The sequence below is a fragment of the Amblyraja radiata genome, chromosome 39 (assembly GCF_010909765.2).
Source record: "Amblyraja radiata isolate CabotCenter1 chromosome 39, sAmbRad1.1.pri, whole genome shotgun sequence".
Classification (NCBI taxonomy): Eukaryota; Metazoa; Chordata; class Chondrichthyes; order Rajiformes; family Rajidae; genus Amblyraja; species Amblyraja radiata.
Window position 1 is genome coordinate 4,855,393 of NC_045994.1, and position 14,139 is coordinate 4,869,531.

Sequence of the window (14,139 nt, forward strand, 5' to 3'; positions counted from 1 at the left end):
GAACAAGCTGCCAGAGGAGGTAGTTGAGGCAGGGACTATCCCAACATTTAAAAAACAGTCAGACAGGTACATGAATAGGACAGGTTTGATGGGATATGGATCAAATGTTGGCAGGTGGGACTAGTAGAGCTGGGACATGTTGGCCGGTGTGGGCAAGTTGGGGTGAAGGGCCTGTTTCCACACTGTATTACTCTGATTCTAAAGTGTGTTGCTCGCGAGATTGTGCCCGCGTTGTGAGTTCTGCGGCGTAACCATGATGATTTTCCTCCCACCTACACCCCCACCCCAAAGCCGGAGAATTTACTCCTAGCCAGTAAGTGCAAAGGGGCGGCCGTGAAGCTGGCCGACTTCGGACTGGCCATCGAGGTGCAAGGAGAGCAGCAAGCGTGGTTTGGTGAGTAACCAGATGTTAGAATGGTGGTGGACACATGTGTCCTTGCCAGATGTTGACCTGTGGTGGTCTTTGATGTAACCTCGCCAGATGTTATGGGATGGTCTCTGTTGTAGCTTCACCAGATGTTAAGTTGCGGTTGGACACTTATGTGACCTCACCAGATGTTTGCATAGGGTGGACAAATATGATCTCACCAGATGTTTGCCTAGGGTGGCCTCTGATAAAACCTCGCCAGATGTTAGATGTGGTGGACACTTATGTGACCTCACCAGGGGATGACCTGGGTGGTCGCTGTGTTAACCTTGCCAGATGTTTATACTGTGGATGGACACATGGAACCTAGGGTGGACACGGATGTGTCCTCGCCAGATGTTGACCTGGAGATGGTCTCTGTTGTAACCTTTCCAGATATTAGGCTGGGGGTGAACACTTATGTGACCTCACCAGATGTTTACACATGGTGGACACATGATCTCACCAGATGTTGGTCTGGGGTGGTCTCTGTTAACCTTGCCAGATGTTACTAGTAAACACTGGTCAAAGGGGCGGCACGGTGGTGACCTCGTGGGCTTCCTCCTGGTGCTGCAGTCTCCACCCACACTCCAAAGACGTGCAGGTTTGTAGGTTAATGGGCTGGGTAAAATTGTAAATTGTCCCTAGTGTGTGTAGGATAGTGTTAGTGTAGATCGCTGGTTGGCGTGCACTTGGTGGGCCTCGAGGGAATCTGGAGCACCCGGAGAAAACCCACGCAGGTCACAGGGAGAATGTGCAAATTCCGTTCAGACAGCACCCGTAGTCAGGATGGAACCCGGGTCTCTGGCGCTGTGAGGCAGCAACTCTACCGCTGCGCCACCATGCCACCCTAAACCTGTTATAGCCCGTACAATGGGGACCCGGCGGGGGGGGGGGAACATGGGGGGAACCGGCCGGCGTGCTTTGTAACTTTGTCAGTGCAGTAGGTGGCCGCTATTTGGGTAAGCAGCAAAGAATCACACTGGGCCTCATCACAGGTGATAATAAAGTGTTCCTTTCCAATTCCTGCTGCATGTGTTGTGGCAAGACTAAGTCTGTGCACTCAAGATGGTTGACGGCATTTTTCTAACTCCTCGCAGGTTTTGCAGGGACCCCTGGATATCTCTCTCCGGAGGTACTTCGCAAGGAAGCCTATGGCAAACCGGTGGACATCTGGGCCTGTGGTAAGCAGCAAGCCATGGTCACATGGACATGCTCGTGTACAAGATCACAAGACCAATAGATCAGCACACTTGCCCGGAACTGGGGAATCGAGAACCAGAGGACATAGGTTTAAGCTGAGGGGGGAAACATTTCATAAGAATCTGAGGGGTAACATTTTTACACAAAGGTTGGTGGGTGTATGGAACGAGCTGCCGGAGCAGGTACTTAAGACAGGTTCTATTGTGAAAGTTTGTTTCTTAAAAAGCAGATAGCAACAAACGTTGAAGGTAGACCATGGCAATCTTTAATTGATTCGTCAGACGGAAGTGGCGAGATTACAATCAGCACAAACGTTGCCCAGTGCTTCTCGTGCTCCCACTCACAGAACAATGGAGAGTAGCACAATTATACATTTTTCTTATCAGTAAAACACTCCTACCAAGTCTGAATATGGCATGACTGAAAGATCCTGTAGTCTTTCACAATATAGAAAGGCTGGGTCCAAATCAAGCTCATCCAATAACAAGTTATTACTTATCTCTGGAGCGTCAGCTATTTTTTTCAATCTTGGCTTCTTAATGGCCTTGAAGAAGCACATGTTATTACTGCAGGATTCCATCTTAATGTCTTTATTAAAAAGACAACCTGTCCTCCATATTATGTTCCATATAATTTACAATGTCATTCAGACTTGGCACCGAGCCATTCTTTTGTTCTGCTAGTCCATGCTTTTGTAGAAGAATGTCTCCATTTTAGATTTGACTATTAGATTTGACTATGAGCTCTTTCACTATCACACTGTTTAAAATACATTTGGATGGGTATATGAATAGGATAGGTTTGGAGGGATAGGGCCAAATGTAATGTAGACTAGTGGAGATGGGACATGTCGGTCGGCATCGGCATAAGCAGGTTGAGCCAAAAGGCCTGTGTGACTATGACTCAAAATGGAAGGATATGCATCATGCACAGGCAGTGGGGACTAGTTTAACTTGGAATCAATGCAGAGCTTAATGCAAATAAGTGTGAGGTGTTGCGCTTTGTGTAGCCAAAACCCGGGCATGACATGCACAGTGAATGGCAGGGTCATGGAGAGTGTTGTAGAGCAGAGGGATCTAGCAGTGCAGGACGGTCCATCGAAAGTGGCATCACAGGTGGATAGGGTAATGTAGAAGGCTTTCAGCACATTGGCCTTTATCAATCAGGGTATTGAGTATTGGGATGTTCTTGTACAGATGTACAAGACGTTGGTGAGGCCACATTTGGAGCATTGTGTTGAGTTTTGGTATCCCTGTTGTTAAGTTGGACATAGTGCGGAGATGAGGATGTTTGAGGATGTTGCAAGGACTCGCGGACCTGAACTAGACGGAGAACTTGAGCAGGCTAGAACTTTATTTCCTGGAGCGCAGGAGGACGAGGGTGATCTTATAGAAGTGCATAAGATGATGAGTGGAAGATAGATCGGGTAGATGCACAGAGTCTCCTACTCAGAGTACAGGAATCAAGAGCAGAGGATATGGGTTTAAGGTGAGAGAGGAAAGATTTAATAGGAATCATTGATGTGAGGAGGATGCTAGGAGGCTGCAAGGTGACTTGGATAGGCTGGGTGAGTGGGCAAATGCATGGCAGATGCAGTATAATGTGGATAAATGTGAGGTTATTCACTTTGGTGGCAAAAACAGGAAAGTAGATTATTATCTGAATGGTGGCCGATTAGGAAAGGGGGAGATGCAACGAGACCTGGGTGTCATGGTACACCAGTCATTAAAAGTAGGCATGCAGGTGCAGCAGGCAGTGAAGAAGGCGAATGGTATGTTAGCATTCATAGCAAAAGGATTTGAGTATAGGAGCAGGGAGGTTCTACTGCAGTTGTACAGGGTCTTGGTGAGACTACACCTGGAGTATTGCGTACAGTTTTGGTCTCCTAATCTGAGGAAAGACATTCTTGCCATAGAGGGAGTACAGAGAAGGTTCACCAGACTGATTTCTGGGATGTCAGGACTTTCATATGAAGAAAGACTGGATAGACTCAGTTTGTACTCGCTAGAATTTAGAAGATTGAGGGGGGATCTTATAGAAACTTACAAAATTCTTAAGGGGTTGGACAGGCTAGATGCAGGAAGATTGTTCCCGATGTTGGGGAAGTCCAGAACAAGGGGTCACAGTTTAAGGATAAAGGGGAAATCTTTTAGGACCGAGATGAGGAAAACCTTTTTCACACAGAGAGTGGTGAATCTCTGGAATTCTCTCCCGCAGAAGGTAGTTGAGGCCAGTTCATTGGCTATATTTAAGAGGGAGTTAGATGTGGCCCTTGTGGCTAAAGGGATCAGGGGGTATGGAGAGAAGGCAGGTACAGGATACTGAGTTGGATGATCAGCCATGATCATATTGAATGGCGGTGCAGGCTCGAAGGGCCGAATGGCCTACTCCTGCACCTATTTTCTATGTTTCTATGTTTCTATAGGGACAACTTTTTCACGGGTATACGGAATGAGCTGCCAGAGGAGGTAGTAAAGGCAGGTGCTATAAAAACATTTAAAAGACATTTGGACAGGTACGTGGATAGGAAATGTTTAGAGAGATGTGGGCCAAACGCAGGCAGGTGGGACTAGCGTAGCTGGGGCGCCTCGGTCAACATGGGCAAGTTTCAGTATAGGTTCAGTCTAGTTTAATTTATTCTCACGTGTACCGAGGTACAGTGAAAAGCTTTTGTTGCAGTCAGCGGAAAGACAATACATGATTACGATCGAGCCACCCAGAGTGTGCAGATACATGACGGGCTGGAAGGCCTCTTTGCATTGTCTGACTCTGTGAGTTACAGCAACTACGGACTTCTCTGGAGTGGGTGGAGGATTTGACTGGAGTACATCTGCCTGTTTGTCCCCACAGGAGTTATTCTCTACATCTTGCTGGTGGGCTACCCTCCCTTCTGGGATGAAGACCAGCAGAAACTCTACCAGCAGATCAAGGCCGGAGCTTACGACGTATGTACGCCACGCCCACCGCCGTTTGTCCCCCCTCCCGCACGTCACAGGTGGAACACCTTCCACTACCACTACCGACCCCACCTCCAACGCATGTCCCTCCCACCGTGCCGGCCCTCAGCTGTGTGGCAGGCCATAAGAAGCCGATGCTGGCCTCGTTTGTAACCTTCCTCAACCACCCCGACACATCCCCACCCCTCACAGGCCAGCTCAAGAATGGCCCAAACGCAACAATGACATTCTGATTTGCAGCAGCACAACAGAATATGTAAACTATTATATTGTAGTTTTACATGTATACTCACACGCATGTATATATATGTATAGATAAAATGTTTAGTATATATATATCTATATATACATATCTATGTATATATACATGCATATACATATATACACATATGTGTGTATATGTATATATATGTATGTATGTGTGTGTGTGTGTGTATATATAAAAAAGTTTAGTACATATACATACATTCATATATATATACTGCACTTTTTACACATACATACAAATATACACACGTACATGTGCATGCATGTATATATGAATGTGTGTATGTATGTATATATTAAACTTTATGTATACATATATACACACATACATATACATACACACATGCATACACACACTAAGGTACACAAAAATGCTGGAGAAACTCAGCGGGTGCAGCAGCATCTAGGAGCGAAGGAAATACATAGGCAACGTTTCGGGCTGAAACCCTTCTTCGATTTTCCAGCATAGCAGTTCCTTCTTAAACTCTCATACACACACTAATATATATATATATATATATATATATATATATATATATACTAGACCAAGTGCAGACCCGTTGGTCTGCTCCCCCAACGGTGTGTGTTGCGGAGCAGATGAATCTGTTTTTAGAAATGAGGCCCACCCCCTGCATCAGTGGAAGGTGGCGGAAGATTCTGTTTGGGGGAGGGGAGGGGAGGGGGAGGGGGGGAGGGGCCATTGTGACGTCACTCGAGTTATTGGTTTATTTTAAATGAATAACGGCAGCTTGAGGGCCCATTGTGATTGGTGCACTGTGAGAGGCATTGTGACATTATCACTGTGAGAAGGCGGGAAGCTGTTTAAGTGAACCTGAGTACGGCATGGACGGGAGAAATGTGAGTAAGAGTATGTAAAAATGTCAACGCTACGGCGTAGGGTTTTGAGGAAGATACAAGTATAACACATGCACACACACACACGATGAGAGTTTTATAGGTATACCAGACAAAGTGGGACTAGGGTCCCGTCCCCTCAACGGGCGGTTGTGGGGGTGGGGCGGCCTGTGGCATCACATGCATACTAACCACCCCGCACACACACACTCACACTAACCACCCCCCTTGAAATTATATTAATATTATTAATTCACTCCTTTTAACCCATCCCAGCCCTATCCACTCACGCATAGCTCTCAACTCGCAGGCGTGTCTAGAGAGGGAGAGGTGGGGGGGGGGGGGGGGGGGGGGGGTAGAGAGAGAGGGAAATGCATATACACACAAAAGAAACAAACCATAAGGATTCCATTGCTCTCGACGTAGATACATTTCTTGCTCAGTGCGTTTATTAATGCAATCCTTCCAAACTGTTTCACAATGCATTTATTCAATGGTTCAATGCTATGGTCACTACCTCGACACAGTGAAATTCCTTGTTTTGCATACAGTTCAGTAACATTATACTATTGATAAGCACAGTCACACCCAAGTCTGAGTGGAACAATTGTGTAGGATTTCCCCATGGGTTTTCGCTAGTCAGCGTGGACAGTGAGCTGAACGGCCTGTTTTCACACTGTATCTCTAGTTTAAAGTCGGATTTTTTCCTAGTGTCGGATAGAACAAGTGTGAAAGGGTGACCGCTGATCGATGTGGACTCAGTGGGCCGAAGGGCCTGTTTCCATGCTGAATCTCTAAACTAAACTAAATGTAACTAAACTATATAGTAGATTGCTCTGAAGCAGTACAGAAAGAATCGGAAAGTTTCCTGTTGCCAACTTGTATCCTTCAAGTTTCAAAGTTCTTAAATATATGGAGTTCTACAGTGCATTCAGAAAGTATTCACTTTTTCCACATTTTGTTACATTACAGCCTAATTTTAAAATGGATTAAATTCTTTTTTTTTTTAACCATCAATCCACACACAATAACCCAGAATGAAGAAGCGAAAACAGGTGTTTAGAACATTTTGCAAAGTAATTAAAAATAAATAAAAGTGTGGGAGGAAACCGAAGATCTCGGAGAAAACGGTCACGGGGAGAATGTACAAACTCCGTACAGACAGCACCCATAGCCGGGTGTCCAGCACTGTAAGGCAGCAACTCTACCGCTGCATCACCATGCTCCTGGTAACCTTTCTGCTTCTTTCTCTGTTCTCTCTGCAGTTTCCTTCCCCTGAGTGGGATACCGTTACACCAGAGGCCAAGAATCTCATCAACCAGATGCTGACCATCAATCCTGCCAAGCGTATTACTGCCACCGAGGCTCTGAAACACCCATGGGTCTGCGTAAGTGTTGTCCTGCCAGCATCCTCCGGTGGACAAAGGGCCAGCGTCACTCCTGTCCGCTCACCCTTCCCACCGACTCCAACCTGACCCCTCGCGGAGAAACACAATCTTAACTTTTGTCCTGGTAACCAAAGGCGTAGAGAGCTAGATAGGGCTCTTAAGAATAGCGGAGTCAGGGGATATGGGGAGAAGGCAGGAACGGGGTACTGATTGTGGATGATCAGCCATGATCACATTAAATGGCGGTGCTGGCTCGAAGGGCCGAATGGCCTACTCCTGCACCTATTGTCTATTGGCAGAAACTCCACTGGAGGTCAGAACTAAACCAAGCCTGGCACAGTGGCGCAGCGGGTAGAGTGGCTGCCTCACCGTGCCAGAGACCCGGGTTCCACCCTGACCTCTGTGTGTGTGTGTGTGTGGGGAGTTTGCACGTTCTCCCCGTGACCGCGTGGGTTTGCTCCGGGTGCTTCGGTTTGCATCGACATCCCAAATACCCGTGGGTTTGTAGGTAAATTGGATTCTGTAAAATGTCCCTAGTGTGTAGGATCATTGGTTTGCATTGACTCAGTGGGCCGAAGGGCCTGTTTCCAGACTATATCACTAAACTAAATTCTTCTGTAAATTGTCCCTAGTGTGTGAGGAGTGGATGAGAAAATGGGATAGTATAGATTTGGGTGAATGGGTGATCGCTGGTCGACATGGACTCTGGGCTGAAGGGCCTGTTTCCCTGCTGTATTTCTCAACCCAAACTTCTGATATTGATGATTGATGCAGGGGCTGGATCTTGGTTTCTCCATGTGTCGTAGTTAGTTAGGCTTGGTCAGTAATACTCCAATCCAGCAGCACAGTGGCGCAGCGATAGAGTTGCTGCCTTACAGCACCAAAGACCCGGGTTCGATCCTGAATATGGGTGCTGTCTGTGTAGAGTTTGCACCTTCTCCCCTGCCACTGCGTGGGTTTTCTCCGGGTGCTCTGGTTTCCTCCCACATTCCAAAGACGTGCACGTTTGTAGGTTAATTGGACCTCTGTAAATTGTCCCTAGTGTGTAGGATAGGACTAGTGTCCGGGGTGATCGCTGGTTTGCATTGACTCAGTGGGCCAACGGGCCTGTTTCCAGACTGGCTCTGAAGTCTAAAGTCTGAATTGTTCCTAGTGTGTAGGATAGAACTAGTGTAGGAATGATTGCTGGTCGGCGTGATGGTCAGCCTGTTTCCATGCTGTATCACTAAACTAAAGTGACACGCATGGAGTATGCCGTAGAATTTGCTCTGTGTGTGATTTCCATCAATCCATGCTGCATCACTAAAGTAAAGTAACCTAAAACCAAGTGAAGTAAAGTGAGTCTGGGTGAAGGGGAGCTTCCCTGGTGTGTACGAGCCGCAGGGAGGTGTTTCCGAGGGGTGCTTTAGGCAGCGCAGAGGCATAGGGTAGTTAGTGACACTCAGCCTCGGCTGGCGGAGAGGGTGTGGGAACTGACGAAAGACTCGAGCTCTGGGCAGAGCACCTTGTTGAAGCTCTAACGTTTTGTTCCTTTGCAGCAACGATCCACAGTCGCATCTATGATGCATCGCCAAGAGACCGTGGAGTGTTTGAAGAAGTTCAATGCCCGTCGAAAACTGAAGGTGAGATTGAGTTTATTGATCAGGCCCAGGGTGTGAGCCACCCTGACGGTGCAACGAACAAACGCGGACCTCCACAGTCTTGTCTTGCTGGCAAGACATAGAACATAAAACTTGTCCCTACCGACCATGATCCCATCAAAGCCAGTTCTATATGCCCGCATTCAGTCCATATCCCTCAAAAACTTTTCTACCCATAAAAATCTTATTCCATTCTTACTATCCGCAGACACTAGGAAAAACTCTTCTTTCTTCCAATGAAATTGTCCCTGAATCTGGAGAGTGCGTTCTCACACTTCTGTACCTTTTGCCCGATGGGAGAGGGGAGAAGAGGGAGTGCGACTGGTCCTTGATTATGCTGCTGGCCTTGCCGAGGCAGCATGAAGTGTAGATGGAGTCAATGGAAGGGAGGTTAGTTTGGATCTGGGCTGCGTCCACAATTCTCTGCAAATCTTTCATCCAAGATGGAGCTGTTCCCAAACCATGCTGTGATGCATCCGATAAAATGCTTTCTACGGAACATCTGTAGAAGTTGCTGAGAGTTATCGGGGACATGCCGAACTTCCTCAGACTTCTAAGGCAGTAGGGCAGCGAACATATTGGTGGTGGCCAATAATGGTGACCATTGTCTATGTAAATGGAGACAGAGCAAGTCTCAAGCGCCTGTCCCACATGGGCGTCATTTCCGCGTCACGCAGGTGATGCGCAAAGATTTTGTAAATCCCCAAATCCTGGGGTGCCGCGCGCCACTGCCTACGCCTCCATGCCTCACCACACGCCTTGCGGGCATCACATGTGCGTCATGACGCATAAATGAAGTGGCGTAAATGACGCGCAAATGACACCCATGTGGGACAGGCCCTTCAGTTTGCAGCCAATTAATTAATGTCTGTGAGATAGACTCAAAGTGCTGCAATCAAGATGTGGTGATAGTTTGGGATAAATCACAGTTGATACAGTTCTCACGGTACGCTATTGAGACACATTTTTACAAATGTTAAAACTCACGATGTGTCACGTCACACAACAGAAAAACTGTAAAGAGACTCGCATTTACGTAAAGCCCTTTCATACCTGTCCCAAGAGCAGGGATTGCACACTTGCTTGTGTGTGGTTATGTCCCATCTCCACCCCTGTTCCCTCCGCAACTCCCTAAGTCAACACATTCCCACCCAAACCATCCCCACCCCAGGTACTTTCCCCAGCAACCGCAAGAGATGCAACACCTGTCCCTATATCTCCCCCCTCGACTCCGTCCAAGGACCCCGACAGTCTTTTCAGGTGAGGCAGAGGTTGACTTGCACCTCCTCCAACCTCATCTACTGCATCCGCTGTTCCAGGTGTGAACTCCTGTGTATCAGCGAGACCAAGCGCAGGCTCGGTGATCGTTTCGCTGAACACCTCCGCTCAGTCCGTCTTATCCTACCTGATCTCCCGGTTGCTCAGCACTTTAACTCCCATTCCCATTCCCAATCTGACTTTTCTGTCCTGGGCCTCCTGCACTGTCAGAGTGAGGCCCAGTGCAAATTGGAAGAACAGCACCTCATATTTTGCTTGGGCAGCTTACACCCCAGCGGTATGAACATTGACCTCTAACTTCAAGTAGCTCTTGCTATCCCTCTCTCTCCATCCCCTCCCCCTCCCAGTTCTCCAACCAGTCTGAGTGTCTCCGACTACATTTTATCTCTGTGTGCTTTGCTGTTACCTTCTCCCAGCTAACAATTGTACACTCTGCGCTTGGTCTGGCCGATATATTGGTCCATACCTGGAACATCTTTGTAATCCTGTATGCTGGACTATGATACTGTGGGAGAACTCCAACACTACTGTTGTTTCTGTTGTCTGATGTTGCCCCAGACTGTTTGTGCCTTGGCTGACGGTGTCATTCTCTCCTGCACAGGGTGCAATCCTCACCACCATGCTGGCTACGCGAAACTTCTCAGGTAAGCCTTGCACAAACCCCCTCGATCGCAGACCGCCAGTTCCCCCTCCCTCACTAACACAGCAGTCAGAACTCTGTACACCAGCGACAGAGATTGTGGGATCTCCAGATTAATTGCAGCACCTTTATAATCGTTTGTGGTGTGAAGCTTTGGCTTGCAAAAGAAGGAAAGGAAGAGTGAATTGTGGTGTTTATGTGACATTAGGCCGTTAGCCTCCACCCACGGGAACAATAACAAGGCCATTAACAACTGCAAAAGCTACCCTTTGCAAGTTGGAACTAACGCACGGCTTGAGGTTACTCCAGTGGTGATCCCACACTGGACCTGCCTTGTTGTTGGTGCATGGAGGCCTTGTTAGTAACCCAGAGTGTGGAGCTGTGGAAGTGGGGGAAGAAGGTAGATATGAGGCTGGTCAGCCTTAATGTTTCTGTACACGCATACACACACACACACACACACACACACACACACACACACACACACACCACACACACACACACACCACATACACACACACACACACACACACTCACACGCGCACACACACGACAGCACACACACTCACGCGCACACACACCACTCACCGCGCACACACACACACACTCACACTCACGCTCACACACACACACACACACACACAAACACTCACTCACACTCACGCGCACACACACACACACACACACACAAACACTCACTCACACTCACGCACACACACACACACACACACACACACACACACACACACACACTCACACACACTCACACACACACACACACACACACACACACACACACATACACACACACACGCACACACACACACACACACACACACACACACACTCTCTCTCTGTGCCGTATTGTGGCCAGTTCTGTGGAAGGGACGTGAAGCTTTGGAGGGGCCGTGTGCCAACGAGTCACCGGGATGTTGGTTGGGCTAGCAGGTAGGATGAAGGAACGTACATTGATCTTGGAGCAGGGAAGGTTTGGAGATTGAAGGACTGAGAGAAACATTCCATGGGGCCGGCAGAGGAAGCAGGGTTCAGGCGACGAGCAGGGAACGCGATAATTAAAAGGACATAAAGTGCTGGAGTAACTCAGCGGGACAAGCAGCATCTCCTTCCTCCCTCTACTCAGTCTGAAGAAGGGTCCCGGCCCAAAACGTTGCCTGTCATTTTTCTCCAGAGATGCTGCCTGACCTGCTGAGTTACTCCAGCACTTTGTGCCTCTCTTCGTTATAGACCAGCATCTGCAGTTCCTTTCTACACATGGGTGTCAGGGGTTATGGGGAGAAAGCAGAATGGGGTTAGGAGGGAGAGATAGATCAGCCATGATTGAATGGCCGAGTAGACTCTCTCTGACCTCCTTCCTTGCCCCCATCTGGTACCCCCTCCTGCCCCTCCCCTTTTCCCCACCTTTCTCCGACTCCCTCTCTGCACCACGTCCCCCCTCCCTGTCCCCCCCTCCACCCCCTGCCCCGCCTACAGTTGTCGCGCTCAGTCTGTCTCCCTTGTTTAGACTCAGCTCTCCACTTACACCGGTTACTCAGAAGCCCCCGCGTTCTAACCAAACCCCCCCTAGTCTCCGTGTCTGAATCTTCAACCCAGGCAGGGAGTGTATGTTTAGAGATGTGCAGGCAGATCCTCTCCACATCCACTCTATCCAGGCCTTTCACTGTTCACGATTGACTAAATCTTCAGCGGGAAATGTTTGCGTTGACCTCCGCCGGCAATCGGCACAGAAGAGTAGCGGTACAGCACATGCCAGAGATTGGACCCCAACAAGGGGGGAAGGGAAACTCTCTCACACAATACATCAGCGACCAGGCAGGTGGTGGAAATGATTGGCACATCCCACTGGCGAAATACAAAGGCAGTCCAGCCTGACACCAAAGGAAGAAACTGCAGATGCTGTTTTACACCGAAGATCGACACAAAATGCTGCAGTAACTCAGCTGGACAGACAGAGTCTGAAGAAGGGTCTCGACCTAAATCGTCACCCATTCCTTCTCTCCAGAGATGCTGCCTGTCCCGCTGAGTTACTCCAGCATCTGACGGTATTTATATTTTAGGCTGCATTTTAAGCATAACCTGGGTTTGGACAGCTTGTGTTTCAAACTTTAATATAGATACCTTTGAGGCAACGTATTATACCGGTAAATCCTAACAGGATCACTGCAGATGTCATAGGAGTGAGTGCAGGGACATAGTTCCTTGAAAGTGGCACTGCAAGTAGATAGGGTGGTCAACTAGGCTTGACCTTCATCAGTTAGAGGATTGAATATCAAAGTTGGGAGCTCATGTTGTATAAAATGTTGGTGTGGCCACATTTAGAGTCTTGTAGACAGACACAAACTGCTGGAGTAACTCTGCGCAGGAGGGTGAGGGGTGATCTTGTAGAGGTGTACAAAATCATGAGAGGAATAGATCAGATTAACACATAGTGTCTTGCCCAGAGTAGGGGAATCGAGAAACAGGGGACATAGGTTCAATGTGATGGGGGGGGGAAAGATTTAAAAGGAACCTGAGGGGTATCTTTGTGTAGAAAAGTGGATGTGGGCATATGGAACGAGCTGCTGGAGGAGGTAGTTGAGGCAGGTGCTCAGGCAAGCTTTAAGAAACATTTAGACAGGTACATGGATAGGACAGGTTTAGAGGGATGTGGGCCAAATGCAGGCAGGTGGGACCAGTGTAGTTGGGCCTTGTTGGGCCAAAGGGCCTGTTTCCACACTGTATGACTCCACTAGTTTAGCAAGAAAAGAAAGCAATGTTTCAGTGGTCCAATGGTTCTTTATTGTAACATATATCTAAGTAATAGTTCCGTTTTTTGCATTCAGTGACAGTTCAGTGGCACTCCCTACCGTACATCGGGCATCATACTAAGTACAAGAGTGTAAGACAGTAGAGACCACACTGAGTCCATACACAAGAATCACCGCCATTCGGGTGCCATCTTCTACCCTTCAAGTCCAAACTTTTATTTTTAAAGCCCGCTGCATTCAGTTTTGCGATAATGATGCTTTTGAGCGGCCCGCTGAGAGAGCCACGCAGGGCTCTGGAGGTGTTTGTCATAAGGTCATAAGGGATAGGAGCAGAATTAGGCCATTCGGCCCATCAAGTCTACTCCGCCATTCAATCATGGCTGATCTGTCTCTCCCTTCTAACCCCATTCTCCTGTCTTCTCCCCATTACCCCTGACACATGTACTAATCAAGAATCTATCTATCTCTGCCTAAAAATATATCCACTGACTTGGCCTCCACAGCCTTCTGTGGCAATGAATTCCACAGATTCACCACCCTCTGACTAAAAACATTTCTCCTCATCTCCTTCTTAAAAGATAGTCCTTTAATTCTGAGGCGATGACCTCTAGTCCTAGACTCTCCCATTAGTGGAAACATCCTCTCCACATCCACTCTATCCAGGCCTTTCACTATTCTGTATGTTTCAATGAGGTCTCTGGTGAGACCACATCTGGAGTATTGTGTACAGTTTTGGTCTC

At 48.0% G+C, this 14,139-nt stretch overlaps 1 protein-coding gene across 25 annotated transcripts in view; it reads left to right on the top strand.

Moving 5' to 3' along the window:
* Nucleotides 1–14,139, top strand: part of LOC116967405 (calcium/calmodulin-dependent protein kinase type II subunit beta) — a 263,340-nt gene that overhangs the window by 144,820 nt on the left and 104,381 nt on the right. For all 25 annotated transcript variants that reach the window (XM_033013933.1, XM_033013946.1, XM_033013947.1 and 22 more), the window contains exons 6-11: nt 292–394; nt 1,507–1,590; nt 4,460–4,554; nt 6,954–7,076; nt 8,615–8,698; nt 10,596–10,638. In XM_033013933.1, the coding sequence (XP_032869824.1) occupies nt 292–394; nt 1,507–1,590; nt 4,460–4,554; nt 6,954–7,076; nt 8,615–8,698; nt 10,596–10,638 (532 nt within the window). The remainder of the gene's footprint in view (nt 1–291; nt 395–1,506; nt 1,591–4,459; nt 4,555–6,953; nt 7,077–8,614; nt 8,699–10,595; nt 10,639–14,139) is intronic.